The sequence below is a fragment of the Solanum tuberosum genome, unplaced genomic scaffold (assembly GCF_000226075.1).
Source record: "Solanum tuberosum cultivar DM 1-3 516 R44 unplaced genomic scaffold, SolTub_3.0 scf00191, whole genome shotgun sequence".
Lineage (NCBI taxonomy): Eukaryota > Viridiplantae > Streptophyta > Magnoliopsida > Solanales > Solanaceae > Solanum > Solanum tuberosum.
In genome coordinates, this window is record NW_006239117.1 from 919,690 (window position 1) to 938,731 (window position 19,042).

At 34.5% G+C, this 19,042-nt stretch overlaps 1 protein-coding gene across 2 annotated transcripts; it reads left to right on the forward strand.

Moving 5' to 3' along the window:
* On the forward strand, positions 1 to 16,995 carry LOC102591931 (threonine--tRNA ligase, mitochondrial 1-like). Of its 2 annotated transcripts, none has more exons than XM_015312244.1 (20): positions 1 to 298; positions 2,554 to 2,791; positions 2,920 to 2,979; positions 4,201 to 4,290; positions 5,068 to 5,142; positions 5,265 to 5,393; positions 5,482 to 5,571; positions 6,151 to 6,239; positions 6,354 to 6,513; positions 8,395 to 8,481; positions 10,652 to 10,736; positions 11,540 to 11,634; positions 11,937 to 11,969; positions 12,052 to 12,138; positions 12,340 to 12,432; positions 12,958 to 13,050; positions 13,191 to 13,412; positions 14,804 to 14,875; positions 15,736 to 15,807; positions 16,699 to 16,995. In XM_015312244.1, the coding sequence occupies exons 1-20, from the start codon at positions 171 to 173 to the stop codon at positions 16,792 to 16,794; spliced, it is 2,094 nt and encodes a 697-aa protein (XP_015167730.1). In that variant the 5' UTR covers positions 1 to 170; the 3' UTR covers positions 16,795 to 16,995. The 2 variants fall into 2 exon arrangements, with proteins under 2 accessions (XP_015167730.1, XP_006355233.1); XM_006355171.2 differs by having other exon boundaries at positions 3 to 298; positions 6,354 to 6,450.
* The last annotated feature ends 2,047 nt before the right edge of the window (positions 16,996 to 19,042 follow it).

Consider the following 19,042-nt stretch of genomic DNA (forward strand, 5'->3'; position numbering starts at 1 on the left):
CGCAAACAGTCCCCACACTTTCAATAACTATAAATTTTGAGTCAACCCAATCGAAGCTTTCAAACGACGACGTCTGGCTCCCGCAATCAGTATAAAACCGCCGTCTTCTGCCGTCTAAACTCTTTTAACTCCGCCGCCGCTTCTTCTCATCTCCGCCAGCAGAACCTCCAATGGGTACTGCCTACCCCAGAGACGAAAATTATCTAGAAATTGTTGTTCCTAGGCGTATCGCACTCTTCGTATCTATCCAAAACCAGCAACGCCTTCAGCGCCTTTCACTCTCCCCTGATCCTATCAAGTAAACTCTAATTATTTCTCAAATTGTATAATCTATTCTATTATATTACCACTCTGCTTAAAAATAAATGACTTGAGTTTGATTGTTCTATCGAGAATTTCTCAATTAAATTTACTGTAAAAGGTTGTGATTTATAGTATGTTTTGTATGTGTTAAAGATGTAAACTTTGTTTTAAAAAAATAGGAAACCATGTTGTAACTCACCCAGAAAAGTAATTTAAAAGGAGGGGTCCTTTGGTAGAGTGTATTAAACAAAATAATGCATGTATTAGCCTCAATGGCGGATCCAGGATTTTGAGGCGGTGGGTGCCACATTTTATGAATAATAGCGTGATTTCGAAATTTACATAGGAGAACTCTAATAGCCCGTTTGGCCCCAAAAGTGGTATTTGATCATAATTTTTAGGAGAAAACAGTGTTTTTGGCAAGTAGCAAAAACTGTTTTTCAAAATCTAAAAGAAATAGATTTTCCTTGAAAAAGTGTTTTTTTTTTAATAATAGACTTTTTTATCTGGTTGATAAAAATTACAATTGGATATGGTTGATAAAAATTAATAACCATTATCAATAGAAATTGAGAAATATTTTTTTAAAAAGATTGGCCAAATACTAATTGCGATTCATAAATGTTTTTAAAATTAATTGATCAAACAGAAACTGATACTTATCAAAAATATGTATTTTTAAAAACACTGTTGGAAAAGAAAAAGAAAAGAAAGAAATCTCAAAATAATTTCATTTTAAAAGCTTGTTCAAACAAAGTATAAATTTTTTATCATTAAAATTAGCATACTTAGCATGTTGGTTTGTTTTAATATTAAAGGATGTCATGGGTTCGAATCTCGTCAACCTTAATATTCTTTTGTCAAATAACAAAAAGGTGTGTTAATTATATTTGTAAGAAAAAATGTATTAGTCAAGATTCGAACCACTGACCTTAGGGGCCTTAACTTGACGGCATGCCATTGGGCTACATGATCATTTGTTAATGGGGGTGGCATGTACTATATTTATACCAATTCTGATACATACATACCTATATATATCGAGTTCCGACCGAAATCACTGGGTGCCATGGCACCCCCACGTTACTACGTAGATCCGCCCCTGATTAGCCTTGTGTATTACTAGTATCTTGTTTGCTACTCCTTTCCAACATATGTATAACTAATGCTTGCCTAAGTTATACATTCTATTGTGTATTAAGGTGTGTATTGCTAATATTATAGATTTCTAGGTATTAACAATGCAACGGTTTTAATGCATGCATTAAAACCGTTGCATTGTTAATACCTAGAAATCTATAATATTAGCAATACACACCTTAATACACAATAGAATGTATAACTTATGCAAGCATTAGTTATACATAGGTTTGAAAGGAGTGGCAAACAAGATCCTAGTAATACACAAGGCTAATCAGGGGCGGATCTACGTAGTAACGTGGGGGTGCCATGGCACCCCCACGTTACTACGTAGATCCGCCCCTGATTAGCCTTGTGTATTACTAGGATCTTGTTTGCCACTCCTTTCAAACCTATGTATAACTAATGCTTGCATAAGTTATACATTCTATTGTGTATTAAGGTGTGTATTGCTAATATTATAGATTTCTAGGTATTAACAATGCAACGGTTTTAATGCATGCATTAACTCAATTAAAACCCAATTGCCCCTCAATACCTTTTTTTATATCTTTTCCACCTAGTGAAGGGTATCTTTGTAAATAATTTTTTTAATGCAATACATTCTATTTTTGATACATCAAACTAAACAATGCATAAAAATAATATATGTATAAGTAATGCAAGCATAACTAATACATGCATTGCTAATGCAAGCATTACTAATATACTCTATTTAACATTATTTTTATACATTCTACCAAATGACCCCTTAAATGTTTTTAGAAGTGATTTATGGTGTTCATTTGTAGTTAACTTTTATTTTAAAATTAGTTTTAAGTATGACTTTATTGCTAGTTGCAGTCTCGCACAAAAACTTGCCTCGAGTATGATCTCTTCATATTCTATAAAAAAAAATAGTTTTTAACTATAAAGTTGTGATTTATAGTAGTTTTACGTATTTTTTAAATATGCAAATTTTAGTTAAAAAATGTTAAGTATGTTTGTAAATACACAAAAGATTAGTGCTTTGAACATTGCCATTCCTTTTTGGACGGAGGGAATATTTAATATGTTTTTTTTTTTTTTAGTTAAATTTTTTGAATGTTGGTTATGATTGTGTTAAATTAGGATTGAGTTACCGAATGGAACTGTGAAGGAGGGGAAGAAATGGAATACTACGCCTTTGGATATAGCGAAGGAGATATCGAAGAGCTTGGGTTCCAATGCTTTGATAGCAAAGGTGAATGGGGTGCTTTGGGATTTGTTGAGGCCATTGGAAAGTGACTGTAAGCTCGAGCTCTTCACTTTTGACAGTGACGAGGGTCGCGATACGTTTTGGCACTCGAGTGCGCACATTCTTGGCGAGGTTTTAGCCCTTTGTCTACCACATTGTGGTTATGTCTTCATCAAGTTTTGATTTTTGGAAAATGTTTTTAATAGAGTACTTGCTATGCTCTTTATTAAGTTTTGATGTGTTTTTGGTGGTTTTCTTAGTCATTGGAGAGGAAATATGGCTGCAAATTGTGTATTGGACCTTGTACAACAAGAGGAGAGGTATCGCTTTTGCCTAATCGTTAAATACTGAAGTTTATTTTAGGGGTCGTTTGGTAGAGTGTAGTAGGAAAAATAATGCATGTATTAGCTTTGTGTATTATTAGTACCTTGTTTGGTACTCTTTTCCAATCTTTTCCAACCTATGTATAACTAATGCTTGCATTAGTCATACACTCTATTGTGTATTAAGGTGTGCATTGCTAATACCATGAATTTCTAGGTATTAGCAATGCAATGGTTTTAATGCATGCATTAACATGCTAAAAGACCCAATTGCCCCTCAAAACCTTTTTTACATCTTTTCCACCATATTAGTGGAGGGTATCTTTGTAAATAATTTCTTTTATGCAATGCATGCTATTTTTAATGCATCAAACCAAACAATGCATTCAAATAATACATGTATAATTAATGGAAGCATAACTAATACATGCATTGCTAATACAAGCATTACTAATACACTCTATTTAGCATTGTTTTTATACACTCTACCAAATGGCCCCTCACAGTTTAGAAGTTTTCTGAAATCTGAGACAAAATTATCTAGTATTGGAATGAAATGGGCCCAAACAGAGCAAGATGGAGGAGGATTCATATAGTTGATGACTTTGTGGCATAGTTGATTGATTAGTTTTGGGGTCTACATCATGTTATGAAACCTTTTCTTATCTTGCATGGCTGATGGAGTTTTGGCAGGATTATTGCATTTCTTCTGTATGAATTGATTAAAGTGAAAATAGCTAGCAAGCTGATGATAAGCTTAAGTAGTTTCCAAAAAATAATTCAACTTTGGTTGGTACTTATTGCTTAACCGCTTTATTTGATAGCTGATCTCCTGGTAAATACCTTGGGACGATTCTACATCCCACCTTTAGTATCTGTAGTTGCTGCATTAACTTCAGGCATAACCTATGTTGATTTTCCGGTTGAAAGAGCCATCCTAAGAAAAAAAACCCAAGGAACTGTCCTCAGTACTATCATTTAGTGTGGCATTTCATCATTTGAGCCTAACATATTATTGATGAACTAACTTCTTAAGAAATCCATATTCCTTGAAATGAGTTAGGCAAATTTAGATAACATTGTTATTCTCAAAAACACTAAATAAGATAACATTGTTCCACTACCTGCTTCCTCCTCTCTTTCTCTCATTATAGTTTATTCTTTACTCAGTTCATATTGCTTCCAATCTGTTATGACATGTCTAAACTGCCTCTGCAGGGTTTCTATTACGATGCCTTTTATGGTGATCTGGGGTTAAATGAGGATCATTTTAAAGGGATTGAGGCAGAGGCAGCAAAAGCTGTGTTGGTATTACTCTTTTGTCTGTCAGAGTTGCCTTGATCTAATGACCATAACGTTAATTGCTTGTTGCCTCTTGAATTTTATACTTCCACAGTTCTGTCTTTTGGAGTTTCTATGTTCTGATTGATTGTAAAAAAGGGATTGAATGTTTTTTGGTTGAGTATTATGTTTCTCGTTACTCTGATGTGATTTTTTTTGATTGATGACTTCCATGTGATTATAAACTTAGTGAAAGATTTTACTTTCTGTGCTATATGGTTAGGAAGTTGGTAAAAAGGAAAGTGCATTTCAACAAATTTGATATGTTTTGTGTCAGTCTTTTGTCAAGTAAATTCAAAACAGAACCGTCTGTGTGCTGATTGCTGAACTAAGAGCAATTCTTTAGTTAAGTTAATTGTTGGGATGTCTCCAACCCTTTTATAGAACATTCACCAGAGCAGGGTCACTATTTATACTGTGGTGGACACAGCTGCGCCCAACCAATTATGTGTATCTTTTTTGTATATGCTCTCTTACGGTAGATGAATCTTCTTCCTTCTATGATCCTACATACATACCTCATCAGCGATGCAACCATAAGATTGTACCAAAGTGTAAGATAGAGATATAAGAATAATAGGCACTGTTAATGATCTATATCATCACCCAATTAGCACCTCATTAGTTTATCTTCTCTTTTCTGATTAGCAATGGCTACAATGCTCTTTCCTGTTGCTGCAGTATGCTGTTTATTTTTTTCCTGCATTATTTCCAGCATGCGACTAACTTCCCTTGATTTCTCAGGAGAAACAGCCTTTTGAACGCATTGAAGTTTCACGGCAACAAGCTCTTGATATGTTCTCTGATAATAGGTTTAAGGTTAAATTGCTGTGATCTTGCAGTCCTGATCCTTCCAGGCTTTTCTTTGTGCAACAATTTTCAGGAAATGTTCTCTCCTGTGATTTCACATCTTAATTTATTTTCCCCTATATTTTAATTAGGTTGAAATCATTAGAGATTTACCTGAAGACAAAACAATCACTGTATATAGATGTGGTCCCTTGGTTGATCTATGCCGTGGTCCGCATATACCAAATACATCTTTTGTTAAAGCACTAGCTTGTACAAAGGTGCGTTGTTGCGTATGTTCTAGAAGAAGGAGTCTGCTTATGTGTGTTGATTTGATTTTCTCTTTTCTGATCAATTTAATGATTCTAGGCTTCATCAGCATATTGGAGGGGAGACAAGGACCGAGAAAGCTTGCAAAGAGTTTATGGAATATCTTATCCAGATAAGAAACAGTTAAAGGTGACTTTCAAAAGCTGGCTACGTCGTTTCTGCATTTAACTTCCTCTGCCACTATGCCTTTCTGTAATAACCAGTACAAAAAGAATTATAAAATTTGTTTACTAAAAAAGGACGATGAAACTGTAGACCACTTAATTTTCATATGCTTGATATCTGCCCTGCCTTCAATGGAGGAAATGGATAGAGAATAAAGAGGAAATAATCCCTTATATTGTTTGAGATGGTTTAGCTCTCAATTATTTCAGGGTTATAATCTTTGGAATTGCTTTATTCTTTTTAAAAGTATCTGATGTTGCAAAGCTGAATCCATCAATGTGTTTCTGGCGTCACTTCTTGTGAGTTGTGATTGCATTACAATTACGTTTAAAAGTATCTTTGTTTAGTGAGTTTGGTAGGAGATGAAGCGTAGCCCACATGTCATTGTACGTTATTTGGGTGCTAGCTTGATGAATTAATGAAATAATATTTTATTTATCAGTAAAAGCAAAAGGTAGAGTATTTCTGTTATCCTGACTCCTGAGAGAAGGTCAAAGTACTGCTTCCAGTGAGGACTTTTTAGTAAAATAATTTCTGTTATAGGAATATCTAGCGATGCTGGAGGAAGCAAAGAAATACGATCACAGAGAGCTGACTAAGAAGCAGGAGCTTTTCTTCTTTCATCCATTAAGGTATGCCTTCAAATTATTTTACCTTGTTATAAAAAAAATGTAAGAAGGTGTGCCTTGTAATTCCCACTTAGGTGAAATATTTCATAATATTTAAATGTGAATTGTGCATTCCAGCCCTGGAAGTTGTTTCTTTCTTCCACATGGTGCTCGAATTTGCAACAAATTGCTGGAGTTCATACGGAGTCAGTATTGGAAGAGAGGCTACGAGGAGGTAACTAGCTTTGTGCTTAAATTTATTAGTTGGAAGGACTATTTGAACCACAGTGGAACCAATGTAAGTTTAGTTTGAACTGCTGGGACTATTGACTGGTTGGAGTTCAGCCTGGACAATTGCCGAAACTGTCTTCTTTCTGAAACAACATTTGTTTCTTGATTTCATTTGATATGGATAGTGCACTCCTCATTATTTAGTGGGACTAAATCCTTTTTGCCCCTTGTCGAAAGAGATCAGCATGTGGTGCCTTAAAATTCTTCATTGACAATCAATTACGTCCTTAGACTAGATCAAAATAGCAAGGATATGGAGACGTAATCATGAACACAAAGACACTATACTTTTAAGATGAAGAGGGAAATGACACAGATACACCCTTTTAGTAATGACACTGTCTCTATTATTGATGTGTTAGACTCAATTTAGACGTAGAAAAGTGAAATCAGGAGTACACTTGTATATAAGGTTACAGTACGACCCATGTACTGTTTTGTGATATAAAACAAAGTTACCAAGTGCAAAATAATATGAAGCTGGAGGATTAGTTTTGCAGAAGTATCTATAGCTATAAAATGCAAAATTAAAAGGGTGCAAGAGTCCCATAATTCTTAGTTCTGCATCCTAAATAGCATTAAGTACCAAATAAAATATATGGGAAATAAGTCTATTGTGCAGGGATTTAAAATATAAATGAGAGATGTAGGATAAAAGCAGCCTGTAGCACGGAACAAATTCAGTGAATGAGCAGAACAGTCATAGACCGAAAGAGAACATTGTAACTTTGAGGAAAGAAAAAGACTAATTAGGGGTACTATAAAGGTGGAGCCAATTCCTTTATTCATCAAACCAGGTTCTTTTCTTCTTTGATTAGACTTTGAGTAAGAATGATGGTTGTTTTTTGAGTTCAACTTTGTATTCTCTATTTTACAGTGTTCCTAAGGTGGGTGATTGGAAGTTTTGGCAGTGTGTTGGACCTTAATTTATTTTCTTTGATTGGTGAAAGTTTTGTATTAAAGAGTAGCAAACTGCTGCAAAGTATACATAGAAAAGGCTCATTACAAGTTGTGTAATGAGCTCAAAAAGTCTATCATGGCCTCCCAATAAAAATCAAAGAAATGCATCTGTTGTTAATGCTGATAACAAATTTCTTTTTGCTCTAAAAAATTCTTGTGTTCCTTTCTTTCCAGATGATCCACCAGATGGCAGCTACCAGTTGGATTCCTTAATTGCTTCTAGCATGTTCTAACCTTGAATAGACCCTTGGCATCCCTTTTCCAAATTAAAGAGTCAACTTTAGCTTGAACGAGATTAATCTGGCTAAGTTGGCTAAGTAAAGATGGCACCATTTAAAATCTTGTTAACTGACTCCAATATTCTTGTCAAAGATTAGGTGTAGTTGCTGTCTCAACATCAGACACCCCTTACTCGATCAAGGGAGACTTGTAATCAGAGAACACACATGTACTAAAGAGATTAAATCAAACAGAAAGGGAAGTTGTGTCTGACCTGCGTCCCGTGTCGATGCAACAATTCATGTGGTGTCTGCTTCTTATGATTAGATATTATGTCTAACTCGTCCTCCTCTTTTTTTGTCTTGGACTATGAATTTTCTCTGCTTTTTCTCTTTATCCCTTGCTCTCACTCCTCAGGCAAAAGGTTGAACCATTTTTTTTTAAATAAGATAAAGGTTTATTGACTAAGTACCAAGAAGGTACCAACACCAAAAGATACAAAAGACTGCTGGGAATATCCATACAGTTAATTACAACATCTCCCTAGCGACTCCCAAAAATCCATATATTGATCTATATTATCAAGGACAAAAGGTTGAACCATTGAAGCTTAACCTGTTACCTTTCCTGGTTCAGGGATAAAAAACAATCAAGAGAATTATGTGCTATTCTGTTTATGAGTGCTTGTCTTGATACATGATCCATGCAGGTTTGGAGTCCAAATATGTACAATATGCAGTTATGGGAAACTTCTGGTCATGCTGCAAATTATAAGGAGAACATGTTTGTGTTTGAGGTAAATTTGGCTGCACTAATAAGCAGCTCTGATATTAATTATGGTGTATCTGAATTAGTTTTTCATTTTCTTAAAACCTCTAATTTCTGGAATATAGATTCTTCTAGGAGTTTTTTTTTTTTTTTTGATAAGATAAGTGTTATTAATAACAGCATCAAGAAGATGCAAGATTTACAAGCTATGGCATTTGAGCTTACAAAAAAATCTCTGGCTAACTATACAAACTATCTAAGCCAGAACTAATGAGTTAGTAAAATCCTTAAGTTGTTCTGCATTAACAGCAGGATACAAGTTGGACCAACTAAACAAATTTGCAATGCACCTACTCTTCAAAATGCCTAAAGCAGTTGACTCTCCATCAAAACATCTCTTGTTCCTCTCTAACCAAATACACCAAAAAATACAAGCAGGTATCATAATCTAGATCTTCTTGATGGCTTTGTCAACTTTCCATAGGCTCCAACTCTCATATGCATCCTTAACTGTGAGGGGTGTGGTCCAATTGATGCCACAGAGACAAAAAAACATGCTCCATAATTCTGAGGCCACCTCACAATGAAGAAGAAGGTGTCTGGGGGTTTCAGCCTCTTTTTTACACATATAGCATCTGTTTGGGAACTGGATTTTTCTTTTTTCTTTTTTCTTTTTGTTGTCTTAGGTGAGACATGCCTCATATAGAGCTGTACAGGTGAAAAAACTACCTTAGGTGGTAGCTTGGTCCTCCAAATGAGTTTCCAGGGCCAGTTATCTATCGCAGGGTTTCTAGAGCACAATTGTTGATACCCTTCCTTGACTGTATAAACTCCTTTCTGGTGTCCCCACTTGAGCTTATCAGCTGCCTGGAGTATTTTATTATAAAGGCAAAAAGGAAAATTGTTGTAACTCGAAGCACATATGTATATCTCTCTTAGACTTTGTTGTAAAGACGCAGTGTAAAGGAAGTCCTTTTCAAATGTAGATAGTGTACGGAGATGCATACTGCAGATGGTTGCCTTACTCAGTCATTGCACTCTCCGGGTGGCTATTACATTTTTGAAAGGAGTAATTATTTCCCGCAAGAGAAGCAATTCCCTTATTTATACAAATCAGTCGTAAAATTTATGAACAGCATATAACTCTGAAGTTCGGTTCTGGTCAAGTAATTGGAGTTAAATAATCCTACTAACACTCATATCAGAGGGTTGGCTCCAAACAAATTTCCCGGTCATGAAAAACACTCATATAAAAGAAAGAATAAGCATCCTTATTTTTTGGGGAAGGATTTTGGAGAAGGGTTCCTATCAGTGAAATTTGGAATCATAGTTATAATATGAAGAAATGAGGGGAAAATTACTTATTAAAAAAGAAAACAGGGGTAAAACCTCCAGATATTTTGTCAGCGTATGATGGATCAATTTAAGTGCTATAAGATGGAGAAGTATTTGCAAGGTGAAAGGACACTTCCGCGAATTTATTAAAATAAATTTGCATTTATTGATCCCAACTTAGTGAGCAGTTTAGTCAACAGATGAATCGGTACAGGATTAAGACATATGACTGTGAAATACGTTGTTATAAATGTGGTTTCCAAACTAAAACTTATATTTAAAGCTGATTTAATATATTTGTTCTGGATAAGCTTAAACATTATGTTCTTTATGTTTCATGTTTCACTAAATTTCTAGTATGCATGTTCTTTTCTGAAGGGTTAATATTATTGATGTCAAAATCAGCACTAAGAAAGTGCTGTCATTACATCCAAAAGAGAACAGAAAAAAGGAAAGAAAAGGAGGAGCCCCAAGACTAGCATATACAAAAGCTTCCAAGAACTGTAATTGGAGTTCCTAATCATTTACTCATTCAATTTACACCAAAAAGAAATAAAAAGATACAATCAGATTTGCTCATAAATTGACTTGCAGGTTATTCAACTAGGATAGAAATGCCAGATAATTAGTAGAAATAAGATGAACCTTCATTTATTTGAGATATTTAGTTCTGAAAAACAAGCTAGATTTATGTTGTTTTTAGTCTTCCTTTCTTTTTGTTGGACAATGCTGTTCACATTAAAATTTGCACTTTTTCTAGCTAGGGTTATAGTATCTTGTCTTGTAAGAAGTGGTGCCTCTGGCCGCTAATTTCAGCTAGATGCTTTCCTAAGTAAAATGGTTCTTGCTTCTTTGACCTGCAGATTGAAAAGCAAGAATTTGGGCTGAAGCCAATGAACTGCCCGGGTCATTGTTTAATATTTGATCACAGGGTTCGCTCCTACAGGGGTGAGATTTTCCAATAGTTACTTTGCTCCACCCAGCAGTTACTTTCCTCTTTTCTTGCTTTACTTGCACGCTTTAGTTGTAGTATTGGTCTTGCATGCAATTTCTTGAAACTAATCATGCTTGATATGAGATTTTTATGATAACATAGAGGACACTTGTATACTTCTTGTATGCGGATGTTTTCCTTCCCTTATTTATAAAATTTTATTACTTGATCAATAAAACATAGAGGACACTTGACGACGAAATGTTAGTGGTACTGGGGTCTTTTGATAACATAGCGGACACTTTGTATACTTCTTGTATGCGGATGTTTTCCTTCCCTTATTTATAAAATTTTATTACTTGATCAATAAAACATTAAGGACACTTGACGACGAAATGTTAGTGGTAATAGGGTCTTTTGAAAACAACCTCTCTACCTCCACGAGGTAGAGGTAAGGTCTGCGTACACTCTACCCTCTCTATACCCCAGTTGTGGGATTACACCAGGTATATTGTTGTTGTTGGTATTATTCTAACATCAGTTGGTCAAATTACGAAGAAGCTCAACGCAGTGCACCTTGTTGAGGGATGAAATTTGATGGAGATTTGTTATCTAAAAGGAAGATTGTTTGACATGCAACATGTTCACTGCAAATAGTCTTTTCATAAAGTCCAAGATCTTCTCATTATTAGTACCAGCCTTTAGCAGTCTGCTGCACCATACCCGAATTTAGTTTCGTCTTTATAGTGCCTCTATCTATCTCATTGATCCCATTGCCACTGCAAGCAACACATTAACCATCTGTCCAACAATGCAGAGCTACCACTTCGTCTGGCTGACTTTGGGGTTCTGCACAGGAATGAGGCCAGTGGTGCACTTACTGGCTTAACACGTGTCAGGAGATTTCAGCAGGTAACACCTTTTTTGTTTCCTTTTCATCTTTTATGGATGATCATGCTAGTGTTTTCCTCAAGGAGCATTAGTTATTTGTTTGACATGAATTTTCCATGTTTCTTCCTGCATAAGAAGCAACCTATAGGCTCTTAGGTCCTTTTATTCACATTGTTCAATTGGCGGTTATATTTATTTGTTTTTTCATATCTGGGATAGTCTATTGCCAAGGAACTTCCACCTGTAGAATCTTTTTCTACAAAACATCTTAATAGCTCTGTTGTGCTAAAACAACCTTTTTTTATAACCCTATTCCTTTGCAGGATGATGCACACATCTTTTGCAGAGAGTCACAGGTTTGTTAAGATTTATGATTATGTGCAGTTAACATATAACATTATTTGGAAACTAGTTTAATCTAAGTTCTTCATGTTGCAGATTAAGGATGAAGTCAAGGGTGTCTTAGAGTTCATCAGCTATGTGTATAAGATATTTGGTTTCACTTTTGACCTGAAGTTATCAACGGTACTACTTTATCTATTCCATTATCCTTCAAATTCGTTATATGCGATCTCAGCTGATATTGATACTACATGCATTTATTATTTTAATAGTCATTACAGATACACCCTTAGTATGGAACATTTATGTTGTGAATGTTTTTCACATTTTCCACATGCGTACATTCTCTTTCCATGTATACCAACACATATTTCTGACTTGCAGAGGCCTGAAAAATATCTCGGAGACATAGAAACTTGGGTAAAGGCTGAAGCTGCTCTTTCTGAAGCATTGAACGAGCATGGGAAGCCCTGGGAGGTTTGCTATCAATTTTGTTGGATTTTAAAATGTAAAGTTGTCAGACTGTCGGACTACATCTATAATGACTGTACTCCCTTTTTGCCGATTAAAAAACAATGGTTTTACTCCTATTTTTGGTGCTTTTATTTTTATTCATCCCAATTTATGTGTCGAATCACTTCATCAATTTTCTTTTTTAGAAAATCTTCATTTAAAAATTATGTCAGATCTCTTAATACTGGCACCATTCTACATTTCTACTATTAGGAATTCTAATTTAACTTGTGTTTACGTTAATACTATTTAAGCTAATATCTTAGACTCCTTGCACAATCAAATGTTTTCATATAAAATGAGATGTAGGGAGTACCTTTTTCGCGTTACCTGACAGAAAAAGTGAGGGTTGGGGGTTGCCCCTCTTGCAATTTTCCTGTTTATATATGGAAAATTGAGGTAGTCCCCATGTATCAGTGTTTTTTTGGTTATTTCGTTTTCTTAATTGCTTTTATCATGCCTTTTACTTAAAGAATCCCATTCAATTAGATCAATGAAGGAGACGGAGCATTTTATGGCCCAAAAATTGATATAAGTGTTTCTGATGCAATGAAGAGGAAATTCCAGTGTGCGACATTGCAGGTCATTTTTGTTCTTATTCTCCTTGGTTCATTTTCACAAACAATATCATTCTTTACCTTTGAAATTCACCTGCCTTAAAGTTTTTCTGCATGTTCTTTTGTACCATGTTGGAAGTATCATCTGAATGCTGTGTTTTTCAGCTTGATTTCCAACTCCCTCAACGTTTCAACCTATCATACTCAGCAGAAGATGAAAGTAAGAGAGAGAGACCAGTTATGATACATAGAGCGATCCTTGGGTCAGTTGAGCGTATGTTCGCTATTCTTTTGGAGCATTTCAAAGGGAAATGGCCTTTCTGGCTTAGTCCACGTCAAGCTATGGTCTGCCCTGTTTCCGATAAATCGCAGTCATATGCACTTAAGGTTAGTTACATTTACGTACTTTATCCTATTGATGTATTAATGGTTTAACTATTAAAAGACTCCCTTCTCTAAATCCTGTCTGTGCATCTGATTGGATGATATTCCTTAGATATTTTTTATTTTCGTGTAATGTTATTACTGTTGGGTATGTCTCATTCTTTTTATTCGACTCAAAGGGTACTCATGGTAGTTAGGTTTAGTTTTTCTTCTCTTATTTCTATTCGTTCTTTACAGTAAGTAGTGTCATTAGTTGATGCCTTTTTTTTTTCTTTTTTTAATAACTAGGTATTCTACTGTTACCTTTGTCAAAAAAAAAAAAACTAGGTATGTTGTTTTACTAATTAAAATTACCAAGAAGGAACAACATAAGTACAGCAATAGAAATTTATTGTTGATACTTGTAGATTTAAACTTCAATTTGTTAGTTAATAAGTAGGCTGGATGTATGTAGTTTCTCAACCACAGTAACATGGTTGTACAGATAGACTTTTTGAGGGGTAAAAAACACAATATAGGATTTTGTGTTGGCATCTGCAATTGCACTGTTGGTGTTGGCTTCAAAGCATGAAGCAGGATTTTGAAGTGCTGTAAATTGTGCAGTTGCAGATTTTGAGAAAAAAATTATAGGATTTTTTTGTTGGCATCTACAATTGCACTGTTGGTGTTGTCTTCAAATCATGAAGAGTGATTGTGAAGTGCTTTGAATCACAGAGTTGGTAGAACCTGCATACATGTATTATTGAAGATGCTGAGTAGAGAAGTTGGACAGTTGATAGGGAAGGGTAGCTTTTTGGCTCAGCTCCCATATCTTGCCAACTTCCTCGACAGGAAGATAAAGAGTTGGATGTTGTTGAGGACTGTTGGAGCCCCAACAACTCATGATCACTGCGTATGTATCCTGAAGGGCACATATAGTTTTTTTAATAAGGCCACGTGTTTTTTTGTTGATTTAAGTCTATTTTGAAGAATCCACCGCGTGAAACACCTTCACCCATGTCATGCGTTGCAATAGGGGTACGTCAAGGCAAAAAAGGGACGTAATATAAAAAAGTCAATTGCCGATTGATAAAATATAAATATGCTGAGTTTATTTACCAAATATCCTTTCGTGAATAATTTTTTGTGTACTTAATCCATTATGAAAATTGCTTTAACCTGTGGCAGAAGGTGGAGGATTTGCGGCTTAGGTCGCAAGTTCAAGCCTCACACCATGCAAAGTGAAGCCCGGTATTTAAGTGGAGAAGGGTAGAGGGGCGGGCCCATTATCCACCGAGTTTAGAAGGCTGTGATTGGTCCAAAGGGCGGGTCACAGACGGATTTCTCGGTTATCAAAAAAAAAATAATAATAAAAAAAAAAAATTGCTTTAACCTGTTGCTCTTCTTTTATTCAGCTCCGGGAGCAGATACATGATGCTGGTTATTACGTTGATGTTGATACAAGTGACAGGACAATCCAGAAAAAGGTTAGATTCTTATTGTAGTTTGTCATGTAAAATGCATGATTGGTTTGCATTATGAGGGTCACTAGCATTTTTCCTATATGATCTCATTATTAGTATACAGTAACATTTAGGTCCAAGGGCCAAGTACATGGAGTTTCTCTGTTTTCTGGGAAGTTTATTTTACAGAAGGATCATTTGTAGTAGGTCCATTTGTAATAGGTACTCCATAAGACTTGGCAAGTTATGATCAATAAGGGTCCACCAGTTTTGTCACTTAACCTCTCGTTCACCAATCTGTGCAGAGCACTATTGAAATCATTAGGATGGTCAATATGATCATATACTTGGTCATGGGGAAAAGGTCATAGTGCCCTACAGATTTATGTTCATTTCAGCAATGAACAAATTTATCAATTTTTCCATTAAAGTTGATCAACCTATATCCTTGTGAAAACTCACCTATGCAGTGTGACATAGTTTAGGTCATTTTACCATTTAGTCCATGGCATAAGAGATTAAATCCTTCTAACTGTAACCATTACGGTTTGTAAAAAAAGGACTGACATTTTCTTGAATTAGTTGAGCAACATCTGGCTTCATAAAGCAACCAGACAAATTAATTAGTTGACTGAAAAATAGGTAAAGAGGAGGTAGCATCCGTCCACAAAATAATTGGTAAAACCTGAAATCTTTCATATATCTGCTCTTGTACTCTGGAGAGCACATGATTGAAAATGGTATTATGTAATGCTTTCAGTTTTTGAAGCTACACACTTGATGATTTGATAAATTTTTCTCTCAAGCAATACAAGTTCAATCTCAAATTGAAACCTTTTGTTGGTCTGTTAAACAATTGCTTGTGGCTTTTAATGTATATGCAGGTACGAGAGGCTCAAGTGGCACAATATAACTATATTCTGGTTGTTGGAGAAGCTGAAGCCACTAGTGGGCAGGTATTTTATTTCCCCCCAACCTTCACTGCTTTATCCCTACAGCATGCATTGCTATATTTCTTTTTAAAATGTGCAACTGAACAAACTAAGAAAAAATTCCATATCACTTTGATCCAGCTCCATCAGCTCTCTAAGGTTCTGAAATAATCTTTGTCAAGAAAAGGTTCTGGCTGATAATAAACTTCTTGTATGTACTGTTTTGTATTGATTGAGATATTTTGTGGCTCACTTGTTTGATTTCTTCTTGTTCCTCTTCTTCCAACTCCTATTATTGACAAAGATGTATCTTATGCTAAACTTTCTACTAATTACTGATTTGTCTCTATCCCACCCCGTTTGAAGAACTAGAAAGAAAAGGGCTTCCAGCATGATTTGTGGAGGTTCATTGACAAATTCTCTTACAGTAGCCCTGGTAACAGAGATGTTTTAGGAACAAATTCTCTTATGATGTCACCTAGATGGTGTCTTCAGTAGCAGCTAAACAATTGAAAGTAGTTGCAAACTGAATATTTCCCACCAAAAGATCAGTCCCATTATAACATTCACATGAAGGAGCTTTGAGAATCTCAAAACTATTTGATAGATTTAGTAGCCAATCAGATCACCTATGGCTGGATAATTCTGACTTTACTAGGCAAGGTGTTTCTGCTGAGCTGGTGATTGATTTGTTTGGAAAAAAATATATATCTTATTTTGCTGATTTGATGGGGGTGCACATCAACTTTTGGTTCTCATTCCAAATATTCTGCTTAGTGATATTTCTGGTTGTCAGTTTCCTGGGTTCATGCATTTCCTCCATATGATTTCTTGTCTTCTCATTTTGTAGCCAAGTTTTACTGCTTTTATTTTTGCTGAAAAAATCTGGTCTTCTATTTGTGAAAATGATTCTAGGTGAGTGTTCGAGTGAGAGACAAACCTGATCATCAAGTCATGACAGTTGACGTTCTCCTTGCTCACTTCAAAGATATGGTTGCATCATTTCAGTAAGAGTCGCCACTTCTCTTGCATTATATCCCCAAGGTCTCTGGTGAGCGCAGCACGCTAGACTCATGGACACGGATTTGAAACCTTGCTGCAGAAGAACGAACACCTAGTATTTTGATCCATTGTAGGTATTACATTATAAATCCAGTAGGATACTTTTTGACTTGAATGGTTTTCAATAGCATGTTAGTTTCATCTTATTCTCTCTTCTAATGTGGGTTTGAGTTTTGACTTAAATGGTTTTCAATAGCTGGTAAAAGTTGTATAATTTTTTGTCCAATTAATTAATCCAGAAGGTAATTAAGGTGGCATTTTTCTTTTCACTACTTAGTGGTAGTAATTTTATATTTGTTACTGAACATTCAAAGATCTATTATAGGGAATTCTCAAATTTATAGTATTCTCAATAATTGTATGTTGTCATAAGTTACGGTTGAATAATAAAATAAAAATTGCTTGAATAAATTAAAAGATCAAAACCACGGTGCTTAATTATTGCTTATACTATAGGGCATACACCAACAAAGTCATTCTAGTTGTTTAGGATTTTCATAGTACATGAAATATAAAATATAAATGAGGTATATATGTTTTAAGTGTTAAGTGTAAGTTACCAAAAAAACAAAATAATAATTACGCCTAGCTAAATATAAAGAGGAAAGTATGGATATATACCGTTTGACCAACTAGTTAATCAATATAACATGTATACTAACATATGCATTAAATTAATATATTTAGTAAAAATTATACACAATCTATACACTTTGTAAATTAATTGATTGAAATGTTTAGGATCGTAATTATCACCAGTGTGTGTAAAAAATGAACTGAAAAGATGTTATTGGGTTAACAAATTTTTAATGATTTTATAAATTTTTTTATTGGGTTATCGGTTCGATTTTGGTTTTTACTATTGGGTTATTGGGTAAACTGATAACCCATTAAGACGGTAGTAATTTCCTACTTTACCTTTCATAAATACTAAATATTAGCAATTTAACATAACTAGACACTATATCAGTACTCTACTACCATCTACATGATTAAATATTGCTATCTTTCTTGTTTCACTATATCAAAATTAAATGTTACTATCTTTCTTGTTTCACTATATCAAAACATTTACAGATTTGCTTATTTCACTGTATCGCGCTAAATTATGAGAGAAGTGAGAAGTCATATATTCATTTAATGAGCATTTTTTTATTGGATAAACCAAAAATCGAATCGTTAACGATCAAAAAACCGATAAAAAATATCTTATTAATTTAGCATATTCAAAATTGAAAATCGATAAACTGAACCGATAATACATAAAACTAAATTTAACCGACCGATGCACGCCCCTAATTATCACGCTATAAAGTTGGGATAATTATGGGAATTGGCCACTCGACCATCCTATTTACAAGAAAATTGGTCCAACTTTGTTAAAATTATTTGAACTGGCCATTCAGCCATAACGCTTCTACTTCTTCCTTCCACTTTAGCCATTAAAGTTTCAAAACTTGATTTAAAATTTTTATGTATCACAAATATGAATCGCTTCAAGCGAATTATATATCAAAAGACTCAAAACATTGAGAGGATTTCATATCTAAAATTTGAGATTGTTTAGAGGAGATTTTGAGTTGGTCAAAATCAAATAAAAAGAAGTAAAATTAGTTGCAATAAAATCACATGTATAGTTAAGCTATATACAACTTTTTGAGTGTATCATAATGCATAGTTAGTGTATAGTTTCTATGATGTATTATCGTCTATTGTTCTAGTATATGATTATGTGTTTCGTATTTTCTTATTTTCTGCACCTTGATGTGGCATCCACACTAGTTTTAATTTGTAGAAACAATGGTAGTTATTAGCAGAGGTGAATCCAAGTTTTGAAGTTTATGAGTTTGTATAACAACCTCAAGTTAATATACAATAATAATTAAATTCACATTCCAATATTATTTATAAAGATTTAATAAACTTTTATTATTACACTAGATAATGTTGCCCGTGCTATGCACGGGCCCAATAATATAAATGGTATGTTTTAGGGCTACTAACGGAGTTTTTGAAGCGATTGTTTGCGTGGATAAAGGAATAAGTTTTCTTATTACAAAGTTGTACTTTCTTTGACGCTATGTAAGGCATAATAAGACTACCACATACAATATTTTTTTAATATTTTATGTTGTCAATTATCATGATTTATAGTATTTTTACGATAGATTAACTTCAAGAATCAATGGAATTTTTT